This window comes from Pteropus medius, unplaced genomic scaffold, assembly GCF_902729225.1.
Source record: "Pteropus medius unplaced genomic scaffold, Ma_sr-lr_union100, whole genome shotgun sequence".
Classification (NCBI taxonomy): Eukaryota; Metazoa; Chordata; class Mammalia; order Chiroptera; family Pteropodidae; genus Pteropus; species Pteropus medius.
The window spans coordinates 3431190-3458293 of NW_024354911.1; the positions used below are offsets into that span (position 1 = coordinate 3431190).

At 53.9% G+C, this 27104-nt stretch overlaps 1 protein-coding gene across 1 annotated transcript; it reads right to left on the reverse strand.

Moving 5' to 3' along the window:
* Positions 1–3259: 3259 nt before the first annotated feature.
* LOXL1 (lysyl oxidase like 1) lies at positions 3260–27104 on the reverse strand. Its single transcript, XM_039856483.1, has 7 exons — positions 25610–27104; positions 11733–11841; positions 8798–8935; positions 8155–8311; positions 7463–7558; positions 5699–5814; positions 3260–3601 (listed from the first exon to the last, which is right to left on the reverse strand). The coding sequence occupies exons 1-7, from the start codon at positions 26757–26759 to the stop codon at positions 3595–3597; spliced, it is 1773 nt and encodes a 590-aa protein (XP_039712417.1). The 5' UTR covers positions 26760–27104; the 3' UTR covers positions 3260–3594.

Below are 27104 nucleotides of genomic sequence, written 5' to 3' on the forward strand. Positions count from 1 at the left end.
GGTTGGAGAGGCAGGTGTTGTCACCTTGCTTAGTCTGGAATCATCAGGGAAGGCAGGACCCTCCCTTAGTTTAAGGGCTGGCATCACCGGGATAAGGTATAGCCTGTGTGCTGTGTGGGGGCCTCAGAGTTGGGCTGAGAGATAGCCAATGCAGAGAGGTAGGGGCTGGGCCCTGAGCTCCCCATCTCTAGGGTCAAACTTCAGAGGCTATGTTTTCATGAAATTCATAAATATCCTCATGGCCCCAACCTCTGGCCAAGCAACCTATTCCTACAAATTAAGAAGCCCCTCACCTAAAAGTCAGCAAGGGCATGGGGTCAGCTCTGCCATTCACACTGGTTCTCAGCTGCTTCCATGATACAGGCTTAAGTAAGTTCTCAAAAGGGCGGGATTTTTGTGGAGTGAGGGGAACTGGGAGGGTGATAGTTTTGCAGGCATGGAGCTATGAGCATCTGGGGATTGGGGAGGGGAATGCTGTGGGAAGGCCAATGCTGTGGCTTCTGTGAACCCAGGCACACAGGGTGATGGGAAGTTGCCCCCAAAAGAAAAGGCAGTGGTGAGATCTGGGTCCAGCTCGGGCCCCTAAGCTGGCTTTCATCAGAGGCCCTGCCCCCTGGTCCCGCTGACCTAGCCACATCCTCCCGGGCCCCAGCAGCTGAGCTTCCTCTTTCTACTAGGAAGCCTTTGTGACAGTTCCAGGTCCAGCTTGGTTTGGTGTCTAATGCCCCCACTTCAGGCCTCTTGTCTGCGATAATGTTTCCGGCCCTCCCAGGCTGCAGTCTCTCTGCTCGCTGCCCTGCTCTGGGTCCAGTGGTCTCTCCTCACGCCTGCCCCCACACAGGCCGGGCTTTGCCTGTTATCTCCCCTCTTTTTCTCTCCCTCCTCCTCCCTGCCTTCTGCCCCAGCCTCTGACAGACAAGGAGGAGCACTGGAGCTCAAGGAGCCCAGCCCCTCAGGACACAGATGGGAAGACTGAGGCCCAGCACAGGACAGAGTTATGACCACAGCCGGGTCCTCTGCCACTTGCAACACTCGGCTCTCTTTGTCCTTCCTGCTCTCCAGCTATACCCACTCCAAATTGTTACTACCCAACAAATTCTGTGGCCCTGACCGAGGGGGAGGCTTCAGGGAGGCCCATTTTCCCTCAAAGTGTTTCTAACAGCAGCAACTGAGTGTCGGTGAGCCTTTCGGCACTGGGGCTGAGCAAGCGGAGGATGAGCGGTGTTAGGCAGGTGACTGAGAGGCCCTTTGCAGCCCAGGTGGGTTCCTGCACATCAGTGCCTAGAGGTGTGGGCCGAGACCCTCTGGATCTATGAACCCCAGAGAGAGGGAGGTTTTGGGTCAGAAATGGAGATGTCTTGCCCACCATGCCTCCCTCCTTCCTCTGGAAGGCCCTACATGATACCGAGTGCCATGCTCAGGTGGGCACACGGGCACTGCCATGGACCAGGAGGGACCCTGTTTGGTGCCAAGGCCCTCACCAACAGGCAAATACTGTTTTCTTACAAATCCGCTTTCAAGGAATAACCCTTTCCTGGTTCAGGCAAGGAAGGTGGTCCTGCTCCCCTCCCATCCTGTTTCTCCTGCCAGCCTTCTGGCGAGCTGCTGCCCCTTGGGCTGCGTGTCCCAGGAGCTTCCCTTGGCGTTGGGCCTGTAACCTTAGGCAGTCTCCCGCTGTAAGCTTCCTTTGTGACCTGAGAACGGGGGACTTTTGACTCCACCTCAAGGGTCTTCTGACAGTCTGGATGGAATAGAGTGACCTTGTCTGAGCCCTCCCTTGTTCATTTTTGGGAACACCTAAAATGGAGAGGGATGGGGCTGGAATCAAGACAGCATCTCTGAGGCATACATGGGTGAGGAGTGCAGCAGAGCGGTGGCCCCTGGCTAACAGGCTTCTGTCTACTCTCTTCAGGCCTCCTAGCTCAGCCCCGGATGGAGAGTGGCAGGGCTGCAGCACCTTCTCTGTGCTGAATCCTAGCAAACCTCAATGAGGGGCTGTGGGAGGGGCTCCAGAGACACTCCACAGCATCCTGTTGCCTGGGCTGGTGAGTGGCCCAAGGGCTCCAGGGGTCTGGGGCCAGGACCCTTCTAGAAGTATGGCACGACTCCAAAAAGCATTCCCTCTCCACCCTGTCAGAAGATCTAGTTGCTGGCAGGGCCCCTGAGGCATTAATTGCATGAGGGCCAAAAGGGAAGAGGCCCCTTTCTTCTTGGAGGACTCTGGGTACAAACAGGCTATGGGTCCATAGTGATCTTGGAGGGAGGTCCAAACCCCTGCAGCTCATCCAGTGCCTGTCCCTTTAGCAGGAGCTCACTGGTTCTCCATTTCAGCATGCAAGTCAGGCAGGAGAACATTCCCACTCTTTGCTGGGGAAACCAAGGCCCAGGGGTGCAGCATGACTTGCCCGAAGTCACACAGCCAGTGAGAATTGGCTCTGGAACCCAAAGCCCTGGTTCTGGAACCATCTCTTGCCCTTTCTCACTAGTGTTACTCTAATGGGAAGGCAGGGAGCTGGCAGGGGGCAGAGGTATCCTGTGGGCTTGTGGGAGGGGAAGGAAGAGGGGAGGTGCCCCCCTTCTGCTTTTTCCTGCCCTGACCCAGTGTCCAGGACCTCTAGGACACCGCGGGCAGAGCAGGAGAGCAAGGGCTGCAGCAGCCATGGGGCCTCCTTCCACCTCTGTCTCCCACCCCCAGCAGCCTCTGCCAAGTATACTCCTGTGCCTTCCTTCCCAGGGAGACACCACCTCCCATGTGAAGGCTGCACCATTCCCTGTCGGGGCTGTCTCATTAAGTGTGGCGTGCACCCTACTCCATTCTCTGTGAGCTCTGAGAACAGGACCTGTGTCTGATTCTCCTATGTGTGCTCAGCCCCAGCATGGCCCAATATTCGGTAGGTGCTCGGTATGTGAATAAGTGGCCAGGAGAGTGAGTGAGTGCCTAGAGAGGGAGGCGGGTGGGAGAGTGAGGCTCAGAGGGTGGCGTGATGGAGGACTGAGAGACCGAGCAGAGGCCTGTGGGCTGGAGCAAGGGCCCCTGCCCCAGCGGATCCTCTTCCCACACAGAGGGCTTAGCCTTGGGGTAAACCCCTCGGGGTTTCTGCAGTGGGCCTGACGCCCTCTTGGTCAAGTTGTGGTCCTAACGGGGTAGTGGCTGCCCTTTCTAGGTTCTGCTAGGGGAAGGAGGAAGCCCCAGTTCGTCCCCTGAGCCCAACCTAGCTCTGGTCAGTCCAGCCGGCAGGCCACATGCAGAACCACAGAGTAGAAAAACCTTGTTTTATTCAGCCCAGGTCTGGGCAATCTTGCTCTGTGGCATGCCCAAAATATAAAAAATAAAAACCAACAACAACCAACAAAATAACATTGTAGAGAAAAGTTAAGTACGAAATTGGGTCTGGCATCCGGAATCCCTGTGGTTTTGGTCCACGTCTGCTCCCTGAGGCCGGCAGGGAGGGATGCCCCTGTGTCCAGCTGCCCCTGCCTCTGGACGGGGGAGTTGCGCCCCTTGGGCCAGGTTTGTTCTGGTGGGACGCTGCCTGGGGAGCAGGACCTGCTTTGGGAAGTGGGGGGTTGGCCACCCGTCCACCTTCTCGAAGATCAGGATCTAAGGAGAGAAAGGGAGCAGGTCAGCAGCAGGCGGTGAGGTAGGCCCCTTACTCCACTGTCTGCAAGGACCCTATTGCCTCCCCAGCTGAGGACTTCCCCTCCGCAGCCCAGATCCCATGTGGGAGGGCAGGCGCCCGTGGCCTCTGTTTCCCTCAGTAATCTGGGCTCCAAGAGAGGGGCCCCTCAGCCCCAGATCCAAGAAGAAAGGTTTCGTGGATTCCCACCCAGGGCACCATCTCAGCACCACCCCCTCCCCAGGCCCCAAGTCTCAGATTGTTTTCTAGGCAGAGCTGCTACTGTCTGGAAATTCTTTCTAACTCAGAACTAAAAAAAAAAAAAAAAAGTCTTCTTTTTCCTCTTCAGAAACAAGATTGAAACCCACAGGCGTCAGTCCCGTGGCCTTTCTGGGAATGCTCTTTCCAGCTTCCTGTGCGCTGGTCCAGCCGCCTGCCTGCGGTCAGGGTCGCAGAGACACTCTAATAAGACCTGAACCATTCCAAGCACTTATGTAAAGGGCTCAGAGGGAAGGGCCCAACGGCCTCAGGGGAGGCGGGGCTCTGCTTGCTTCTCTGTCTGCCCTGTTGAGGGGGCCTAGCCTGAGGTGCCACCTGGAAAAGGGAGACTGTTTCAATCTACTTTTCCCAGTAGCAGGCAAAAGCGGGGGATGTAGGCTCCCTGGCCTCCTGTGCACCTCTGAGCCCCACTTTTTTTGTATTCCCCTTCCTGCCTTCCTCCTTCTCCTTCTACAGAATTGCCTTCCAGAAAACTTCTGCCATTTAGGTGATCTCTGAATTTGAACAGCGGATTGAGACAGGCTCTGAGGAGTAAGAAAGTACTGGGAATCCAGGCCTGCAAAAGAGCCATGTTGCTAGGGATGGGGCAGGAGTCAGCTGTTTCAAACACACTCTGTTATCTGGATAATTCTGATCTGATTCTGCTTATGAAGAATCTATTCTCTGCCTAGAGCTAGAGGCTGCTGTTCTCATTTTTAATATACATGGCATGACAGGGAGGGGGTTCTGTGAACAGTTAGGTTAGTGGTGCAGCTAAGGGTGAAACAGCTTTCTCTGAATCTTGATCCTGCTCAGAGTCTTGATCTTGGTTAAAGGCTCCACCTGTCATACCTGTCATCCACTTTTAGGTAAAGAGGGCTCTCTGGGCCTTGACATCTCTGCCATTCATCCTGCAGCTGGTAGACTAAAGCTCTAAGGTCTCTCTGTCTCTGTCTCTGTCTCTGTCTCTGTCTCTGTCTCTCCCTCCCTGCGTCTTTCTCTTTCTCTCTCTCTCAATGGAAAACATTCGCCTTGACCTGATCAGACATTTTAAATTCACATGGAGTGGGGTGGAGTTTCTTTGTGAACTTGTTAGCAGGGGGCCTCTCTGCAAAGTAGTTCATGTGTGGAATCAGGGGAGAGGCTGAGGACAGCCATCTCCGCGGGGCAGTGACAGCTGAGGACCCTGCTCAGAAGCCATGTGCCAAAGGCCTGGGCCCAGAGTTTATCAGCCCAACAATGGGGCCCAGGGACTGATGACAGCTCTTTCCGATCAGAATCACTTCTAATTTCGGACTGTTTAATTCAATCCACTTGATAAAGACACTAATGATCACGGATAGCATTCGTTGAGTGCCACTGTGAAGGTTTCTTGAGCATGCATAGATGTCAGGCCTTTAAATCCTCCTCACAAGCCTATGTGGGATATAAAAAGTTCCTATTTTATAGTTAAAAATAGTTCAGAGAGGTGAGGTAAACTGTCCAATGTCACAGAGCCCTCGAGGAGGTCACAAAACTAGGATTGCAGAGCCTGTGTACATCCACCCAAAGATGTTGCCTCCTGCTGGCTTCCACCTGAGAGATCTTAGGGAGCCACACCCCAGGTCAACACAGCCGCCTGAGCCCCACCATGGGCACTCAGCTCGGGCTGGCATGGACAAGCCTCCTCCTGCTCAGCCTGTGGGCTGGGCCCAACCGCAACTATGTTTGGCAGTTGGCAGTTGAGGTGACTCAAAATGCAGGTATCTTATGTTTCATGTGGCCCGGCCTGCTCCCTAGGTAGGAAAGGGGCTGGGGCAGGGAAGGGGTGGGTGAGCACTTACTGGACAATTTTGCAGTTTGTTGCAGAAACGTAGCGGCCTGTATAGTGGATGTTGCATCTCACCACATTGTTGGTGAAGTCAGACTCCAAAACGATATACTTGGGGTTCACGTGCACCTGAAGAAAGTGGGGGGGACAAAGAGAAAAGGGGTCTGGTCAGGGGAGTGCACTTCACTTGGTCAGCAGGGAAGGTGGTGGAGAGGCAGACAGACACAGAGGAGACAGAGAAAGGGAGACAACGGGAAGATGGAGAAGGTACAGAGACCAAGAGGCACAGAGACAGAGATACACTGATAGAGAGACATGGGGAGATCAGAGAGATGGAGGACGGAAGAGATAGTCATAGCCAAGAACACATCAGATAACCCTTACTGGAAGATGGGAAGCTTCCCCAGAGACAGAGCCCAGGCCAGGTGGTCCCTGCATAGGCCATTCAGGGTCAGAGAGGTTGAGTCACTGCCCCAGAGAACAGAGCAGGGAGTGAGGGGCTCAGCGGGGATCCTGTGCTTGGTCTCTGCACTCTGAGGCTTGCAACCTTTCACCACGCATGTCTGTCTAGACGAACCGTCGAAGGCCTGAATGATGCCAAGTGGCATTCTCGGCCCTGGAGCCCAAGGGACCGGACACTCACTGAGATGATGGCCCAAGCATAACCTGTGCTTTCTGTCTGAAGAAGAGCTGTCGGGACACAATGAAGCCTTTTAAATGTTGGATTATTGGGGTGGAGGGGCCTTCACTGGGGCAGGCTACACCCAGCTTTATTTGCAGAACATTTAAGATCAGATGGATGTTACTTTTAAATCCTCGTACACTCCTTAAGGGTGGAAACTATGCACTGGTTATGTGGCTCGAATCCCCAGAACTCAGAGGGATCTTTGCACATCTTTGGCGAGTGGATGAACAAGAGAAGGATGGAATACCCTTGACAACCTGAGCCCCTGGGAGAGGTGGATCAGAGGCCCTACCAAACTTGCTGAAAGGTGCTCAGGAGGAAGCTGCAACCAGCTTTGAGGGTGCTGTGTTCTGAATGTGGTTGCCCCAGCAGCCCATCTTCATGCCGGTTAAAGCTGCCTTCCAAGCCATCCTCACTGCTCCTCCTCCACTGAACTTTGGCCTGGAGCAATGGGTCTGGCGGACCTGGCACAGTGATACCTACCTTCACCTCACACCTGTATGGAGGAGGCCAAGACTTGGCTTCCCCAGGCAAGGTCATGATGACCCAGTCCTGCGAAGCCTGTGCGAAGCAGGTACGTATCATGTTGGATGATGTGTCCGTAACGTGCTTTTCTGCTTCTTCTCACACTGCCTGGGCCAGGGGAAGTGCCATTGGAGTGAGTGGGGTTCAGGCTGGAAGGGACTCTTGGTTACAAGAGACCCTGGCTTTGCAGGGGTCACCTTGAGAAGCTGAGGGTCTCTCTCAGAGGGCAGTGTCCTCTCACAGGGCTTGCCCTGCCCACAGACAGGGGGTGGACCACGTGGCTCACCAAGTCCTTTGTCACTTAGGGAAGACAGAGTCACCACCTCTTCTGACACGGCTACACCTAAGCCTAGGGTTCTTTGGTGTCTATATGGAAAGAGGCTGTATCAGCCTGAGGCTAAGACCTTTAGATGGGAAGTGCAGACCTGCGCATGATGCCCCAGGATGCTGCCTCTGTTCAGCTATTGCGGAGGGAGAAAGACACCCAGAGGCTGAAGCAAATCTCAGTGTTGGGGACACTGACATGAGCATCAGGCTGGAGTAGGTGCTCCAGACCAAGAGGCCCACCTTGAGAATGTAGTTCCCGGGCTGCACATCAGTTATGTCAATCCACTGGCAGTCGATGTCCGCGTTGTAAGTGTCATAGCAGCCTGGGCTCAGGCCCTGGGAACAGGGACAAGAGTAGAGGCTGGGTGCTGCAATGCTCCCCAGAGTCATCCATGCCCACTCCGGTAGCCTGGGGCCCTCCTTCTTCTGTGCTTCTGTGCTTCGCCCCAACCCTGGCCCAGGGAAGCTGCTCAGAGTGGTTCTGCCCCTTCCTAAGCGCACAGGCAGATGGTCCAGAGGGATAATGAGAGATCTAATCGCCAGATTCGAGGGATCAAATAAAGGGGTGTGCCTGGGAGAAATGGATGGAGGAATTGATAAAGGGACAGATAGGCAGATAGGTAGCCAGTCTGTTTGGATAGATGGACAGAAAGATGAATTTGGGTGGACAACTAGGTAAACAGAACATCATGCCATCCTGACTTTGTTGAGAATGTTCTTTTCTTTCCATGAGCAGACACCCTGGGAATGACATGGGAAGGGGCCGGAGTAAGGCAGCCCCCAAAGGGCACTGTGGCGGCCTGAGGACTGGCAAGAAGAGCCCCACTCTGGTTGAGGTGAGTGGCCGGGAGCCTTGGCACTAGCCCATCTTCAACTTGGCCCAGGCTGCATTGCTGTCTGCTCCCCCAGCTCCCCTGCCTCTCTAGCCCAACCTGTGTGTGTGAGGTGCATGCATAGCGCTTGAGGTTGCCGAAGTCGCAGGTGCTGTCCTCCAGGCAGAAGCTGGCCTTGTGGCCCTCGGCCACCTTCTTGCCTGTGGCTGCATCCAGCAGGTCGTAGTGGCTGAACTCGTCCATGCTGTGGTAATGTCTGGAGTCAGAGGACAGGGAGGGAAAAGAGGGCCTGGTCATCCCTGGGCTTCCCATTTCGTCACCTCCTGAGAGGGGCACAGGTGACCTTGCTGTGACACAGCCTCCCGACTAGTCTGGACTCCTGGGGCTCCTGGGTCCCCTGTGTCCCACAGGGCAGTATCTTTCCTGTCCCCATGTAGGTGCCCGTCTCACCCTAGGAGAGCATCCATTCAGGACTCCTCACTTCCTTTTGGCAGCCACCTATACTGGCTTCCCGTAAGCAAGCCCTTTATTCTAGACATTTTCATTCCTTCTCAAGACTGATCCTTCCATGTCTCCTCTTCCAGCCCAGCTTTTGCTAAGGCTCCTCTGAGAAACTCTTGCCCCAGTGATAGATCCTTAGCAGAATATACCTCATGGGACCCTCCCACCAACACCTGCCTCTCCCGAAGCGCTAATGGGGAAGGAACGCTAATGGGCAGGAGAGGACACTGGTCTCACTCACTGGTGGCAGCTGTGCCACTCCCAGGTGTGCCGCGGCCGGTTCGGGAGGAAGTCTGCCGTGCCCTGGTTCTTCACGCGCTGGGGGAAGCGTAGCAGCACCCGCACGTCGTAGTCAGTGGCCTCCGGGGCGTAGGCCGTGCTGCAGGGACAGGTAGGAAGACCAGAGTGGGGCTGGGTTCCATGACACTGAACCCAGAATAGGCCAACTTGCCCCCGAAGACCCTGACATCTGACCCCCTGCAATGCGGCGGAGGCTCGGGCCTTTCCCCTTCTCTCCACCATGAGGCTGGCAGCATCTGGCCTGACAATGACTAGCTGAGGGTCCCTGATACCTGCAGGTGACTCTTAGCTAGGAATAGCCCCTGGGGGTGGGGTCGTTTCAAAATCTTTAGAGGTCTTTTATAAAATGGCCCTATCCAGGAGATTCTGATAAGTCTTTCCTCCTCTGGACAGAGCCCTAATTGTTGACTGAGGCATGCCATGTCTTGGTTGTGAACCTAAGAAACAGGCTCATCCTCTTCAGTGTCAAAGCCTCTTCACTTTCCTGGTCCTGTTTGCCTTCCACTTCCCAACACACCCTGCATTCTAGCTTCAAACACTGTTTCCCAAACAGACTTAACTCTTTTGCTAATCTATACTCTTGCCCATGCTGTTCACTTGACCCAGAACTCACCCAGCCTCTTAGGCCAGTTCAGGCCCCTCCCCAAGGAAGTCTGCCCTGATTGCTCCACTTAAGAAATCCTGACTGCTTGTGAGCTCTAACACGATGCCTGCAGCACACTCTGATACCACACACGCCCCAAGCTAGGTCTGTGTGATGAGGCCATATCTCCCTGATTACATGGCTTCAGGGCTAGCGACCTGCCCTTTTTCCACTTAGGGAGCATGGGTCTGGTGCAGACTGCCTGCTCACAATTCAGTTACTGACCCCCACTCCCAGCTGAGATGGGCCTTGTGAGAGCTGTCCTGGCCGGCCTTAGGGGCACTTCTCTGGCCTTCATTAAGGTCTGGGTCCTAAGGCCAGAGGCAGGAGGTAGCCAGTTGTGGGGATTGGCTCTCTCTGAGAGGATGTCTGGACAACAGGCAGTGCAGGCTCCTCTCTGCCAGGACACAGGGCCCTTGGCCTTGTCTGGGGGAGGCTTGGAATCCATCTGTGTCTGGGTTGGAACAAACACCCTCTTTTCCTCTGTCGAGTTCAACGCTGCCCTTCCGTTCGGCTCAGCACACCGTGGGAAACCATCAGGGTCTAGGTTCTAGGCCCAGCTTGGCCACAAACTTGTGGTGAGACTTGGAGCAAGTCCTTTCCCTTGTCTGGATCCTGCTAGCCGTCTGTGCTCTGGCACCAGCCTGCAGCCCACACTTCCGAAGATCTCCGAGGGCCTCACACTCCAGGGCTTGAGCTTTGCTAGGTTTTCTAGGTCTGTATCCTGCGCCCAGCTTCCTCCGATGCCTCAGCTCTTGCTGACCTCTCCCTCTCTGACCTTGCAAGCTCCAGCCTGCAAACTGCTCACGCTAGCTCTCCTTCCACTACCTGCTGCTTGGTTCTGTCCTTGGGGCGTGTCTCTTCAGCTAGACCAGGAGATCCTTCCAGGATAGGGCCCGGCTCCTCCCCAGCCCATCTAGGAGTTCAGGTCTGGACACACGGATGCTCCATGCAGGAGTTTGGGTTTTGACTCAAACTCCTCAAATCTCTGCCTTAAGGGACTGCCATGGAGGCTGTGAGCTCCTCACTGTTGGAGGAATCATAGCAGCAGCATGTCACCGTGTTCCCTTCCCAGGGACAACTGAGAACAGACAAGACCTGAATGGGCAGGCCGACTGAGTGGTATTCAGTGTGTGTCCTAGGACTGCTGCCAGTTCACGCACAGTTTGTTGCCAGTCTGTAATGAGATAAGGAACTTGCACGAGCATGTAGATCAACTATATCACTAATCACACTGTTTAGTTCAGCGGATATTTTTTCTTTCCTTTTCAAGCCTTTTCTTGATGAAGGAAGCAGTGAGCTGAGTTGTAACCTGGTACAAGCTCCTTATCTTGTTACAAATAGATAACAGTTGTGGTCAACTACTCTGAGTGGCAGTGGACTAGAGAGTCCATAAGTGAGAAAATGTTTAGATTCCAAAGGGGTTCCCAGACACTTAGATATAAAATAGAAAGTTCAAATGTCAAAAAAAGAAGCAAGTAATTAAGAATACTATGTGCTTCCGGCATAGAGAAATGTCAACAAAAGTAGGTCAGTGTAATCTTTAGTTCTTTTAGCACAGGGAGATGTCCCCAAAGCATATATATTTGAACAGAATATTTAGTTAACAAAAATTAGAAGCCAGCTCTGCAGGAGGCAGAATCGCCCAGGAATTATGAAGAGTTGGCTGTGCTCACCTTCTGTTGCCACACATAACTGAGGCCTCTTTGTTGCCTATGCTCACCACCCCTGCTAAGACCCAGGCAGACGGCCTGGGCCAGCCAGTCACCCTTGTCCTCTGTGAAGATGGCCTCATACTCTGGCCCTCTGTCCTGAAAGTTTGTTCCCCTAAAGGACTTCCCCAGGTCCTCACGGAAGCATCGGAACCCTGGGCTCCCCATGAGGAACCTTCTCCTGAGGCAGCTCAGATAGGAAAAGTTTTAGTTCCTGTCATTGCACCTCAGTTTCCTGACCGGGATAACACATACTTGCAGTGCTAGAGTGGAGATTAAAGGCCACAGTAAAAGTCAGCTACCTTGTATAGCGACATATTCAGAAATGCAGAATAACAGCTTGTTCCCTTCCTCTCCTGACTCCCTTGGGGCAGGCAAGGCTTGTACATGATGAGGACCAGGTCCTGGGAGGCTCAGACACCTGGCCAAGGTTATGTGGCTTACAGGCAGCCTGGCAGCCTGGCTGGCATGCATGTGGGGTCTGGGTAACTCCCATGGACTGTCTATCTTCAGCTCCTTACCTGGCCAGGCACTTCTCCTCTGCTGCGCAGCGCAGGGAGTATAGGTGGGCTCTCTGGACATAAGTGGACGCTTGCACATAGTTGGGGTCTGGAACCAAGTCAGGGAGTCCTGGAGTAGGCAGTGAGAGAAAGGGAGGAGGGAGGAAGAGTGTGACATTAAGTAGGATCAGGCTAACCATGGTTAATGCCCAGAGACATCCCCACCCCCAGATACCCTTTGCCAGTTTCCTTCCTCTACACAGGCCGTCAAGGCCTTCAGGAAGCCTCCCAGCCTGAGATAGGTATAGGGTGCGAACCCTTCTCCCTGGTCAGATGTGGGGTCAGGGAACAGGAGGCCACCTCTGGAGCTCTGTGCTGTGGGAGCACTGAGACCTCTTGGCAGAGCAGGGATATGAGCAAAAGCGGAGAGATAGGGAGAAATGTGGAGAGCCAGAGAAGATGGAAGGGAAGGGTGTTCTTGGTGGGGGTGGGGGTGGGGATTAGCATGGACAAGGGCTTGGAGGCAGGACTGAATGAACCAAGTGATTTCCTGACAGAGACACTTTCCTCCATGTCCTTATTCCCCAGGCCTCTGCACCGGCCTCCAGACAACCTCTGCTCCTCTCAGCCAGTATTCTTCATAAACTCCCATTCAGAGCCCTGGGCTTCTGGCTCTGAATGGGTCCTGGCAGGCTCATGGGCAGAGCCAGGTAAATGTTGGCTGGCAGAATTGGGGGTGGCAGGAAGGGATGGGCCAGAAGGAAAACACATCCCCAGAGCAGGCTGCTGACTGGGCAGCATTCTCAGCCTGGGCGCCCAGCCTGATTCCTTTCTTCCTGCCATCCATCCCTAGACTGGGCCACACCCTCCTGTCTTAAGTCTCTGGCCTCCAACCTGAGGGGCGCCTGGCTTCCTCCCCTGCAGGGTCCAGGGGAAGTCTGTACTCTGTTTCAGCCTCTGTGATCACTAGTTCCCAGGATATGCTAGAGCTGGGTTACTGTCTATCCTGCCTCGTTCTCCCCGCCTTACCCCTCTACCCGCTCGCAAACAGAAGCTAGTCCCAGTGAGTGTTATTAAGAATTAGCAGAAACCAAACTCAGGTGTCCAGATTCCATCTGCATGAAATGAAAAGCAATAATCTTGATGCTGGGAGTGGGAGTTGTAGGGCCCAGGGTTGGGTGGGAGGTAGGCAGGGGGACCCTAGAGCCCTGGGCTTCATCACAGCTGGGTCACTGACTTAAAAAGAAGTGGGCCTGGGGCCTCTCAAGCTCCAGGGATTCTGGCAAATAAATAAGGCTGTAAGTTCCTCTTAGTTTCTTTCAAGCCCTCTGCTCTTGGTGAGCAAGCAAGGTAGGGGGGGACTTTAGTCACACAGACAGTCTTCCAGCTTCCTCTTCTTGGTGCCAAAACCCTCTTGTCAGCTTTTGGGTCTAGAAGATGAGGCAAAGAAGGGGGACTCTGGCTTGTAAGCCTTTCACAGAGGTGTCTGCCTGCATACCATCGCTCACACACACACATACCCTGGGATCCCAGACTGTACCCTGCTCACTCTGGGGCCCAGGCCTCATGTGAGGGCCTGGTCTGGGCAGCCAGTGTGACCTCACCTACTAGGAATGAAGAGAAAGCTTGGAGCACAAGGGTGGGTGAGGATGAGGTGGTTCCTGGCTGATGGGGGCTGTCTTGGCCAGCCTAGGTCCCATTACTCAAGCCCCCAGGAATGCCTGTAGTCATTTCCCAAGGGGTCCTCAGGCCCTCAAAGCAAGGGGCCACCTCAGTGCCAAGCTGGTTCTTACCCATTGGTCCCCAGAAGTCTCTTGGTGGGGGACGTGAGGAAGACAGGAATGGGCCCCTTCCCCAACATCGAAGTGCCTTTCCGTCAGCAACATGTGAGGGTGGGTCAGCTGGGTCTGAAGCCTCATGAGACCCAGCATTTGGCACCAGATAGCCACCTCCTCTATCCCAGGCTCGGTTTCAATAAACACGGCACAGATGGCTCCATAAAGCTTTTCTGGCCCGACTCTTCCTCTTTAGGCCATTCCATGAGTTGGTTGTACAGTCCAGGGAAATTAGAAGAGCCAGCTGAGTAAGAGGCCAGGGTATTCAGGGCCAGTGAGGGCTAGTACCACTCCTAGCCTCTGACTGAGCCCTGACCATGATCACACACTGAGCCCTGACCCTGTACTCATACTGAGCCTGACTCTGATAATAGCCTGCCAGAACCCTGATCCTGGTCACAGACTGAGCCCTAATCCTAGTCCTATACTGATCTCTAATCCTGGCCACACACTGAGGTCTGATACCTATCAATAACGCTGAACCTCAGACTCATTGCTGTTTGTCCCCAGATTATAGACTAAAGCTCAGTATTAAAACAAACAAAAAAAACTTAGAAAGAGTTGTTTTGACATCATTGGTCCTTTTTGATTATAACTGGGGTAGGTTTTTTAAAAGAAGTTCCAGACTATGGGGGAGGAGCGTTTGTATAGTACTACATGTGAGCATTCAGGAGAAATACCAAGGACAGTCACCTCAGAGCTGCTGGTTACAATCTGAGCCCTGATCCTGGCCACAGATGATCTTCTTCTTATTGAGAAATCTCAGGTTCAGGCAGGTGTCTACTGCTCCAGGAGGTCTTTCCTGATTGGCAGGGAAGACCCGCCCCCATCCCCTACCCCTACCCCTGTGTTGCAGGGGTTATTAGACTGCCCATCCCAAGGGCCTCTGTCAGCCGATCTTCTATAATGATTAGTTGCTTAAAACAGTCATCCCTCAATAAGCAAGGAGGATTGTTTCCAGGAGTAACACACCTACCCAAGGATACCAAATTCTTTAGGTGCTCAAGCCCTTTAGTCAGCCCTCTGTCTATGCAAGTTCTCCATCCCTGGTTATAGAGGGCCAACTATACTTTACTGTTCCCATTATCCATGAGCATGCTCCTCACTCTGTCCCCCACGAGACACCAGGGTACATGGAAGTGCTGGAGGGAACTGAGGCTCAGAGTGGGCAATGCATTTGCCCACAGTCACAGAGTTCAGGTAGCTCAGGAGGACATCCCAGGTCCTGACTTCCTCCCAGAACTCCCCTTGTCAGTCTTCTTTTCATAGAAATAAACTATTTTGAAATTTAATCTACATACAGTCAAATGCACAGATTTTAGGTATACAAGTTTGTAAGTCTTGACAAATGTATGCACCATGTAACTATCACCACAATCAAGAGTATTGTTTCCATCATCCCTGCAAGTTCCCTCCTGCTTCTTTCTAGTAAATCCCCCTTTCCCCCTCCACCATCCCACTTAATCATAGGTCTCCTTTTTCATTACATTAGTTGATGCGTTTTCTAGAGCTTAAATGTAATCACAACATCTTCATTTTATCTTTTGTACATCTCTGACCATCACAGGGGTTCTGTGACTCCCCTAACTGGCTCCCCCTGGCCATACTCCACCTCGTCACACATTCATTGCCCTGAAGGAAGCTGCTGGAAAAGAGAGCAGCCTTTAGGCCCTGTACCTACCCCTCCCCATCCTCTGCTGAGGTCCCTGGGAACAGCAGGCCCCCTCCCTCTGCTGGTATGTTTTTCCAAGAAGGAACAATGCCTCTTTCTCTGGCCTGCTCTCCCAGGAGGCAGTCAGTCAGCAGCCGGGCCTTCGGGCTTGGGCTTTCAGTCCCGTCACAGGGGCTTGGACAAGGGGGTGGGATGTGTGATGTTAGAAGGGGATAAAAGAAGGCTCGAGCAGGGGCTCGTGGGTGTAGAGGCAGAGGTACTGGTCTGTTGCTCTGGCTTATGCTGTACAATCAGGCCCTCTGGACACGGTGGCCAATGTTGGGTGAAGTCCAGCTACAACCAGAACTGTGTGCTCACTCACCCCTAACTTCATCCCCAAAAGTGTATAATTTAAAGGAAGACCCTGGAGAGAGTAATGCTTGTCAGAAAGCAGAGAGAACCATCAGTCATGGGGATATAATTTTGAGGAAGGGCTGGGATCTCTTATCCAGAATGTATGGAGTCATCCAGTCCTTAGAGATGGTACTAGAGACTCTATTAAGTAGGTTCCAGTGAGAACTTTTCCTGGAGACTTCTGTTTTTATAAATGCAGAAAATGGAATTAATCATAATTCTCATTTCAGGGCAAACTAACCATTATCACTGGTCTAAGGCCCCTCTCTTATAATAAAAAATTTTTAAACTTTATCCTCACCCCTGACCCTTAGATATGTCCTTGAACATTTGTCTCTGTATAAAATTTGCAGTGTTTACGTATTCTTAAAGTATATGAAAGATATTATTTTATAATCTCATTCTGTTTCCTAGGTTTTTAGTCAATGTAAACTTTTAAGATCTATCTAGTTCATTGCTTGTCATTGCTAAATAGGACTCCACGGTGTGTACCCCCAAGGCATTCTAGCCAGTACCTTGGGATGGACCCTAGGGATGGCGTAACTACCTGAAAGCTGGGTGGATGGTCTTGCTCAGGCTGCCCACAGAGGCGCTGGTCACCATCAGCATCTGGCCTTCTGCTCCCAGGAGACAGACAGGAGCCTGGCTTCTTATCCTATTCTGTCACAGGCCTTTTGTGTGACCCTGGGTAGGCCTGGCCCCTCTCCAGGCCTGACTGCCTCTATTTCTCCAGATCTGATTGTTCTCTATCCTACACATGGCCTGGAGCCCTGGACCCATTCCCCCTGTGGGTACTCTTCCATGCTGACCACAGGGTCATGCACATAGGGATTCAGGTTGCACAGAGCCTGGGCCGGGGTTGGGGGACTTTGAGTCAAAGGGCAGCAAAGTCCTCTGGGATGGCCAAAGCCAGGCTGCTTGGCCAGGGGAGTGGCTGGGCATAAGAGAATTATGTCCCAAGGCCATTTTGCAGGCAGCTGCTGGTCTGGGAAGACTTTCAGCTTCGGAGGGCCCTGTCAGACCCTCCGGGGCAGTGAAGACACAGCCAAGGACAAGGACCAGCTTCTGCATTCTGGCTCCGGCCCTGCAGCTTCCTCTTTGGGGGATGCAGGGCCCCTTCACAATATGCTCAGAACCAGCCTGCCCCATCTCCCACTCCAGCTGGGCCTGGAGCTGCCAGCTGGTCTGCATGCCACCTTGCAGGAACTTGAGGGCTGTCTTCCCTTTCCCCGGCAGGACACGGCTGGGGCTTTCTTGTTGCTAAGACTTGCAGGTGAGTTCTCCCTCTTGTCCAATCTCCCACTGTCCAGGCCCCTTCTCTTTTCAAAGGTTCAGTTTCCCCATGTGGATAGTGGGGAGATTGGATTAACCTGTCCTTGAGCATAATTTGCTGGCTCCATAAACACTTGGAGATTAAAATACTTTTCAGGAGCTCTTCAGTCCATTCCCCAGCCTTGGGCAAGAGCCCAAGACCTCTTACAACCTCTACAGACAATTCCTTAGCAGCCAGGAAATTCTCCCACGTCTGACCTAAATCCTTCCTGCTTCATGAGAGAGCTGTTCCCTCCTGCTCAGCGGTTCCTGGAGGCTGCCCAGCACAGAGAGCTTGTGGTTACATTCTTGCTGCTTGCCCACACCTCACCTGTTTCCCTGTTGGCTTCCCTTTTTTTGTGGGTTCCATAAACCTTGTCTCTTCGGAAATCTTTTCTTCTAGGTCTCCTGCTCAAAAGAAGCAGATGAAGGAGAGTGGAATGCAAAATAGCCCTAATCTAATCCCGGGCTGGAGGATAAACAATGTCCAGCAGGAACTGGGCAATGGGTTGTGAAATACGTGCGCAGCGGGATGTTCTGGCTCATGCAGCCAGACTTCAGAGGAGCCCCTAGGTAGGGAAAGCAGAAAGCTCGAAGAGCACGCTTTGAATAAAGATGAGCCAAAAGGGCCTCCGGGGTGAGAGCTGGCAGCTCCGTGTCCTATGAAATTATCATCTAATAATCAGGACATTAAATTGTCAGCACTGGCCTGGCAGTGCCACACCTGTGTGATGAGCAGGCAGGCAAGGTGGCTGCAGGATCTGTTGTGCCCCACCATGAAGGGGCAATCCCAGCCCAGGCAAAGGAGTTGTGATAGCCATAAAGTTGGGCTCAGAACCTTCAACGGCTCCCCATTGCCTACAGAATCAAGCCCAGACTTTTCAGGGGGGCAGCTAAGGCCTTCTGTGGTCTGGCCCTAATCTGGCCTTCCAGATCTCTTAAATCTAAGGATCAGTAGACAGCTCCCTAGCACACCTGACTTTTCTGCCCTGGCCTCTGATGCTGTGGTGCCCTGGAATACAGTCTTTTGGCCCCAAAGACTACCTTGTCAGCCCTGACCACCTCTCTGCCACCACCCTGTGCCCCTCCCTCTACCAGCACACATCTGCATCCCCCATCTGACTGGGAGATACAGTTCAGTAGCAGTGACGGCTTCACTCCTCTGTGTGGCAGAGCCCAATTCAGAGAAGGGGGTCTGTGAGTGTTTGTTCAATTGAGCAAACTGCCCCGGAAGCAGACCAGGCCTGAGCTGGGAGGAGGTCAACGCCAGCCTTTGGGGAGGTCAACTGCCTTCCCCTCTGGCCAAGCCTTCTGACCACCTCTTTGCACCTCATTTACCTACACCATTCCCAGCATGAACACAGCGTCTACCCCTCCTGCCTCTCACTCTTGCAGAACCTGCTTCCAGAAGCATTCCTGGAAGCTTCAGTCCCCTGGGTTCTCTCCCTGCCCTTCAGATCCTTCACAGTCACCTGAACTTTTTATCTTTTTTACGAAACCTGATAGGCCCACAGCCTTTCCACCTCAGCTGCTAATGACTTCATCCTTCCAGCTTCACAGGCCATAAACCTTTTTGTTATGCCTGACCCCTTTCTCTTATACCCCACATCCAATCCACTAGGAAATCTCATCAACTCTATCTCTGAAATACATCCCGAGTCTGACTTCCCACCACCTCTGTTGCCACCTGGCCCAGCTGCCATCATCTCTGCCTGGATCTCTGCACCAGCCTCTTCTCAGTCTCTTGCCTGCCTTCTCGCTGTCTATTCTCAGCATAGCAGTCAAGGCCCCTATTTAAACATCACTGCTCATCTCAAACCCTGCGGTTTCTTCCCAATGCATGGAAAGTAAAAGCCAAAGTTCTCGCAGTGGCCTACAAGGCCCTCTCTCCAAGGTCTGGGCCTATTACCTCTCTGACTTGTCTCTTGTTGCACCCCCACTCCCATTCCACTTGCTTTAACCACATTGGCACACACTTGAAAACCTCAGGGACCCCTGCCTCAGGGACTTTGCACTGATTGTTTCTTCTGTGCGGAATACTCTTCCTGCAGTTAGTTACATGGCTTGCTCATTCCTCTCCTTCAAGTCTTTGCTCAAATGTTACCTCCATGAGGCCTACCCTTACTACCTTTGTAACCTGCCCCTCCCCCACGCTCCAGCTCTCCCTTATTCTCTTTTTCCACAATATGTACCAAGTTCTAATATTCACCTATTTATTATGTTTATGCACAAAAATACACGATCCACAAGGGCAAAATTTTTGTCTCTTTTCACTAATGAATACTCAGCTCTAGACCACTGCCCAGCACATAATAATATTATTGAGTGGCTGAATGTCCTTATGAGGTGATCAGCCAGACGAGAGCCCCTGGGGGTGGGTGGGGTTCTCCTTTGTCTGCTGTCCAGCTGCACTCCCAGGTCTCAGTACACAGCAGGTCTGAGAGCTGGAGAGACAGGCAAGATGGAGGTGAGCTTGGGCCACTGTATTCTGTGTGTGTGGTTTCTTGCTGCTGGGCTAAGACCAGAGTGAGGACAGAGATGGTCAGGGCACCCCTGAATTCCCTATAATCAGTTCAGGGCCTGGCACCGATACGCCCTTGTTGAGCACATGCACAAATACCTATACCCCACAAAGGATCCGGTGGTATCTGCCTATGTGAGCACAGACTTCATTATCAAGCAAAGGCTGGGATTCCAAAGTCCTTTCTTTTGAAAAAGGATTAGCTTTGAGGTTGGAAATCCCATGGTACCACTTGGCTCACAAGCAGAAGGAAGGGTGGGTTTTCTCCTGAGGCTTTGATGGCATAGGCCTCTTGGCCTTGCCTTCTCTACCCAAGTCTCTTCCTGCTCTGGCATTCAGGTGATACTGAAATGTTTGATTTCTGTATCCGCAATGGGGAGAGAGACCCTGGCCCAGCTCTGGCCCTGTAATCCTGAATCCAGACAAAAAGGCCCTCTGGGTTCAGCTGTGGAGAGGAGGCATTAGGTCAGGGCAGGGGAAGGGACAAGACCCAGCCTCTCCTTCCGGCCTCCTGAGCCCAGCCAACTGCTGCTCCGCAGGAATGCCTGCACAGGAATTGGAAGCAGGTGTGGGCTGCTTGGGCTGAGCGACCACCCGTTTCCTTCCTCTGCCCTTCCAGCCACTGCCCTGAGGAGTTTTCCACGTCTTCTTGGCTTGGACAGGAGTGGGGTGGACTTGGGCTGAGACTACTGGGGAGGGGTGCCCCTTCAAAGCTGAAAGGACACTGAGATGGGGGCCCCTGGGGTTAGGAGAGAGGGAGGAGTGGGGATGAAAGGCCAGGACTCCCAGGTTAAGTGCAGCAGTAGCCTGGTGCCTGTAGTCCCTAATGACTTCCCATCTAGCTCTGCCTCCACCCCAAAAGGCTCTGTGGGAGCCTGTGGATTCAAGGCAAAACTCCAAACATTGATTTTTCCAGAGAGTTTAGACCTGAGAGAAACAATGAACAGAGACATACCCTTCCCTGAGGGGCAGTTCAGTGGGGTAGAGGGTCAGTTGGCTCCCACCTTAGCCACTGATGAGCCCTGAGACCTTGGATGAGTTACTAAAGTCCAGCCTCAGTTTTCTGGTCTGTAAAATGGGGGTGATAATATTATCTATCTCATGAGGTTGCTGGGGGGATTAAAAGAGGAAATACAAATAAAATACTTGGCATAGTGTCTGGTGCATGTAAGTGTTCGATAAATACCAGCTGCTATTTTAATTATTTAAAATAGGAACTATCTCTTCTTGCAGGATGGTTCAGTTGGAGACCAGGGGAGAGAAGATATGACCTTGCAACTGGATAAGAGAGGAGACAGGAAGTCTGCCTGAGATGAAGTTGCCAAGGTACCACTTGTTTATTCCCATACTAGTGGCATTCGATTATAAAATAGGGAAGTAGGAAGAGGATGCAGGTCCCTGTCTCCATAACTCATCTGACCCTTTATGACAGCTTGTTCGGCCTGAAGACCACTTCTTTCTGAAGGAGGGAGGGGTGCTGAGCTGTGATTCTGGCTCTACTAGTTGCCAGTTATATGATCTTGGACAAGTCACTTAACCTCTGATGGCCTCAGTTTCCTCATCTGCAAAATGGGTATAATAATAATAATACTTAAGGTCGTCATAAGGATTAGAGGATCTAACTGTAAAGCTCCAAGAATGGCTTCAGGCACTTAGGAAGCAGTAGATCAGTGTTTGTTAATAAAGGTTCTGGAGTTGGACATGAGGATGACAAGGCTCTAACACCACACTGCCAAGGGCCTCTTCACTTCCAAAGCCTTGCATACTCACTGTCCCATCTCACCCTGTCATAATCAGTATCTGGATAACAGTTGACAATCAAATATCTGTTCAATGACCAAAAAAGTGAGTGAATAAATGAAATGTACAGGGTAAGCAAGAAAACATAACAATTAAAAAAAGAATAATGTATGATGATTAAAAACTCAGGATGGGGAAGTCATGCTGACTCAAATCCTGGTTTCACTACTAAGAAGTGTGACAATCAGCAAGTGAGCCTGTCACTGTATCTATGAAATAGGAATACCAGGACCTTGCTCATGGGGTTACTGTAGAAATTAAGAGGGGTGTGCAAGATGCCTAACAGCTGCTAGTGTAATTATCCCCCTCTCCCACTGCAGCTGGGAGAACTGAGGCCCAGAAAGGGTAAGTTGGTGGAGGGGGCCCAGGCTCTCACCCTGTCAGCCCGGCTTGCAGGCAGGGTGGGGGTCCTCCTAGGTCATCTCTGTGCAATGCCTAGATGAAAGGCTCAGTTTGAATTCTGGATCAGCTGTATCCAGCTGTGAGATCTCCCTAAGTCTCAATTTTCTCATCTGTACCAGAAGACCATAATCTCCCCCTCTCAAGGAGGCAGTGAGGGTACATAAAATTGCACATTTAAACCACTAAGCTCAGCAGGTGTTATTCAGCAAATGGCCAAGTTATTATCATCATCTCTGCCGTGGGACTCTAACTCTGGATGCTTGTTGGGGGAGGCTGCTTCCTTCTTTCCCAGCATGTACTCCAATCCCTGCGGAGGTGGGTAGGTGACCTGGAGAGGCAGGCTGTGGGGTGGAGGCAGGGAGCCAGGGCTGCTCTCAGGGACTAAGGGGCTCTGTCTGGCCTCTTGAGTGTGAGGCACTAGATGGAGAGGTGAATACCCCAGAAGTACCCTGGATGTGCGGGGATATAAAACCTCTGGGTCCAGGTACAGCACAATTCCCATGGGAGCTGTGGAGGCCTGAGAGGGGGCAAGGAGGGGAGAGGAAGGCGGTGTCTCAATGTTCAGGAGCCACAGGCAAAGGCATTTATATTTTGTCCTGAAGGCCTTGAGAACCACAGAACCTTCTTGAGCAGGAGAGTAACATGGTCAGCAACTCAAGGGGTTATCTGCCCAAATGTAGGATGGACTGGTGAGGGGGAGGCGGGAATCAGGGGGTCAGGGAAGAGGTAGCCTCAGCTCCTTCCTAACCTCTGATTGGTTTTATGAGGACATGCCAGGCAAGGCTGGCGCAGCCATGACAGATGTCCTGGGAGGATGGCCAGGGCAGTCTGCTCCATGTTACCTTCACGGGGTTGCCAGACCTGGTGAATCAAGCTGAGGGTGAGGGGAGGCCCTGGGAGAAGAGCTGTGGTCTTCTGGGGCTGGCACTAAGACCACTAGCTTAGAGAAGTTGAGGCTGCTGGGAAGCAGGAGCGGGGGCAAGGAGGCCAGGAGAGGGGGGACTGGCCATGGGAGAAGGACACAGTGCAGAGGACACAGCCGGGCCTGGGAAGCAAGTGGCAACATTCCAGGCCTCTGCGATTTACTGAGAGCCAGGCAAAATATACGACCCTCTTTAGGCTCTGTCTCCTCATCTTCTCTCCAGTTACATGTTCAGCGTCAGAGGCCTTGGGCATGTCCCTTCAAGGGTAGAAAGAAAAAGGGTGCAGGCACCCGAGAAGACACAGTTCTGGACAGGCACTTGGAAACCATCCAGACATAGAGGACGAGGGTGGTGCGCACATGTGTTTGGTGTTGTGAGGACACGTTCACGCCCACGCACACAGGCTGCCAGCGCCAGGCCTCAGACCCCTGGGTGTGTGGCCAGGAGGAATGAGGTCAGCTTTGGAGAATCCGCCCTGGACTCCCACACCAGGCCTGGGGGTCTGAGCTCAAGAACAATACTTGGCCTTTCCTGAACAGGGATTTTCCATGGTCCTGGCCTAGCAGGGTGGGGAGAGGGATCCAATGATTAGAGAGAAGGTACTGTTCCCTCTCTGAGCCCCAAAAGAGCCTGCACCTCGCCCCCCCACCACTGTCCCACCCCACACATCATCCCCTCCATGATTAGGGGAGAGTGCTGACAGCCATCCTTTGCAGCAGTGCTTGGGCACTTCCTCCTCTGAAAAGTCCTCTCTGAGTCCATAGCCCCTGACTGGAGAGGCTCCTCCTCTGCTCAATCACAGCACTGAGGTGTGCCCCAGGGCAGGGCCTAGATTTGGTGCATATAGCACACTTGGCCTGGCCCCTAGCATACTACCTTCAGGGGAGAAATGTCTTTCATTCAAATGAACTGTGGGGCTCAGGAACGATGGCCAGAGGCCCTGCTAAGCCCCAAACACCCCCAACCTAGACATGGCCTTGCCCTGGCCCGTTCCCCTCTGACCCTTAAGAAGTGACAGGCCAAAGAGGGGCCCTAGAAAACCCACTGGCTTGGAGCACAGATGTCCAGTTCTAGGCCTTGCTCTGCCAGCAGTGCTATAGAGTTTGAGGTCTCGGTTTTCTCATCTGCCCAGAGGTGGGCTGCCTTGGCTGAGCCCCTCCGTGGTCTTGCATTCTAAGAAAAGCAACCACAAAAGCTTAGTACCCTATTGGCAAAATGTCCTCTCTTCCAAGGAGCTCTAGTAGCAGCTGACACTCTGCTGCAGGGTGCTGCAAGTCCAGGTGAGGACCAGGAGGATGTACCCTTCAAAACATCACAGAGGGCCCTCCATCTCATTCCTGTCTCAGCCTGCAGGTTCTCAAACTGCGATTCAGCACCCATCTCGTGTGCTATGCCTTGGAAAGGGCGCTACCAGTGGGGAGGCTCCCCTCCCTTAACCTTGGGTTCTAGCAGCCCCTAGGGAGACAGGAACACCTTCCCTCCCCACCACCACTTTGCCCTTGCCTCAGCAGCAGCCTCTCACCCAAGGTCAGTATGGCTGAAGACAAGATAGCAGTCTTGGTGTTGACAGAGGCAGAGGAGCAAAGGCTGGGGGTGTACTACCTGAGCTCTTGAGCCCTGAAGTCCTTAGCCCTCACCTTGTGGGCCTGGCACAGCAACCTTGGTGTGGAGCAAAGAATCAGAGCACTGACTACAGCCTGAAAAAGGGAGGGCAGAAGTGGACTGCATATGCATTGGGGACTGAATGGAAAACCTTGACAAAAGCTGAATTTGAACTTGCAAAAATAGAAGCAGGAAGGGAACTCTAGGACAGCAGAGGACTGGCCAATAGCTGGCTAGCCCTGGCCAGACCACTAGTGGGTCCTTGGCAGAGCAGCCTGAGTGCTGACGGCATGTGTAGAGTTGCCCATCTCAAGAAGGAAGGCTGCCCCTTGCACTGTGTCCTTGTGTGCAAATGACTTGGACCTTCCCAGTCATATCTTCACACATCCCTCAACCCTCCAACCCCAACCAGAAAAAGCCAGAGGGGGGCCCATCCAGAGGGCCTCCTAAGACTCTCCCCCAGAGCCAAGGATCAGATGAGCTGAGTGAAAAGAGTGAGGCACTGGCCTGGGGGACAGAATTTAAAAGGGCTCCAAAAAAACTCAGTAACCAAGATAAGTAATATTTGATGCATTATTTTTTAAAATCAAAATTAACACAAAAAAAACCTGTGATGAACAAAATATCAAAATTTCAAATAAAAACAGCATCAGTACTGCTGATTTTAGGCTCCAGTATGGCTTGGCATGGCACCATTACTAATTCTATTTAAAATTGGGATATTTTGTTCATCACTGAATTTCTTGCATTATTTTGATCTAAAAATGCATTAAAAGATTACCTACCCCAATGACTGAGCTTTTTGGTGCCTCTTTAAATTTTGCACCCAGGCTAGTGCCTCACGGGCCTCTAGGGTCCCTGAGAGAACTCCTGTCATCTAGTCTGGATTCCTGCCTGGGGCAAGAGCCTCCCCTCTAACCTCCTGCTCACTGAGGCCAAGCTCACATAGCCCAGTGGCTGGGAACTTGACACACCCCCGGAGGCATCCCTTAAGGCCTTTCTGACCCTTCCGTTCCCTGCTTCACCCTGTGAGACTGGCACGGGGGCATCTCCAAGGGTGGAGGACATGCCTTGGCTGGAATGAGGAAGAGGCAGGGAGAAGAGCTCCTTCCCTTTGTCCCCAGATGACCCAAACCAGGTCTGGAAGGCGCTTCCTCCCAAAGCCTAACAGTGCCTCCATCCTGTGCCCCTCAAGCCGGGGTCAGAGCCCAGGCCTGCCTGGCCAAATTCGAGCACTGCTGATGTGTAGCCCTGGGAAGGCTGGGAGGTGGGTTGCACTGGGGCTGTCGATGGTGGATTGGCGGGTCCTCACTTAGTTCAGGGGTAGGGGTGGGGGTGGGGACTTTGGTAAAGGGCGAAGGAGGGTCTGGGCTCACTGAGCGGTTAACCGGGGCCAAAGAGGACAGAACTCGGGGAGTGGGGCTGGGGACAGTACTCACCGCGGCCGTTCTGGGTGGGCCGGTACACGCTGCCCACGCTGAGACGGCCCTGCTGCGCGCCACCGCGCTCCCCCACGGGCGGGGGCGCGTCCGAGCTGCGCACTGGAAGGTAGGGAGGCTCTAGCACGCGGAACGGAGGCTGCGGCTCCACGGCCCTCGGCGGGACATAGGCCTCGGGCGGCACGTTGGCATAGGGCGGGTACCAGCCCAGGCGGGGGTCGCCGCCGTACGCGCCGCCGGTGGCCTGCGCCGCGTCGGGACCGGGGTCGGGTTGGGTCTGCTCGGAGCCCGCGGCGCTTTCGTGGTACAGGCTGTGGGAGTAGCGGCGGTCCAGGCCGTCGGCGGGCGGCGGCGGCGGCGGCGGCGCGTAGGGCCTCTCCGCGGCCGGGTAGAAGCCCTGCGGCGAGTATTCGGGCTGCTCCTCGCCGCCGCCGTACTCCTCGTAGCGCGTCCGGGGTTGGAAGGGGTAGACGACCCCCGCCGAGGCCACGGCCGCCGCCGCCGCCGCGGCGCCCATGCCGCCGCCCGCGCCGCGGTAGTACACGTAGCCCTGGTCGTAGGTCCGCGCCACCGGGTCGTAGTTCTCGTACTGGCTGACGAAGGGCGCCTGCGGGTAGGGGAACTGCTGTGGGAAGGAAGGCGGCTGGCGGTAGGTGGTGGCGAAGGCCGAGGCCGAGACTGAGGAGGTGGAGCCCCCGTGCTGGGAGACCGAGGTGCGGGCCCGGGCCATGCCCGTGCTGTCCCCGACGGCCACCTCGCGCCAGTTGTCGGGCACTTGGCCGAAGCCGAACGGGTGCCGCGCTTGGCCGCGCACAGTGTCTGAGCCGACGCGCCCGGGCAGGGGCAGGGGCAGGGAAGGGGCCTGCCGCCGCCGGGGCCCTCCTTGGCTGCGCCGCCGCGGGGTCTGGGGGGCGCCCGCCAACAGCACCCGGGAGCTACTCTCCGCGCGCTGGGCCCCGGCGGGCACGTACTCGGAGCCCGAGTTGAGCAGGCTGTACACCTGCCCGTTATTCTCCCACTGGATCAGCTGCCGCCAGCGCCCTGGGTCCGAGCCCTGCCCCGGCTGGGCCTGTTGCCCATGCACCAGGACACAGAGGCAGGCGCCCCACACCAGGGCCCCTAGCTGCCAGCCGGCTGGGGCCAGAGCCATGGTGGCCCCTCTGCAGAGGCCTGGGGAACCGAAAGGCTCTCAGGAGTGGCCCCCTGTGCGTGCTTCTCTTCCTACGGCCTCGAGGACAGGATGGCTCCTTGCCTGCCCCAGCTCTAGCTTTGTCCATCCTGGCCTTGGTCCGAGCGGGACGGCTCCTCCGACGACAGCATTTCGAGGCCAAGGGGTCAGGGCAGGGCAGGGGCGGTGCCCAGGGTTGCAAGAGGCTCTCTGCAGGGTACCAGGCAGGATCGCTTGGGAGCCTTACTGGGGTAGCCCAGCACAGGCGGGCCGCAGGGCTGGCGCTTTCCCACTCTGAATGAATAAGCAACAAGCTGGGAGCATTGC

Excerpts from the sequence above, each read along its gene's own strand:
- LOXL1 (XM_039856483.1), bottom strand. The coding sequence starts at position 26,759 with ATGGCTCTGGCCCCAGCCGGCTGGCAGCTAGGGGCCCTGGTGTGGGGC. Across the intron at positions 8,936-11,732 it reads GAGGAGAAGTGCCTGGCCAG|CACGGCCTACGCCCCGGAGG; the intron begins GTAAGGAGCTGA and ends CTGTCCCTGCAG. Across the intron at positions 5,815-7,462 it reads CCGGGAACTACATTCTCAAG|GTGCACGTGAACCCCAAGTA; the intron begins GTGGGCCTCTTG and ends CACTTTCTTCAG.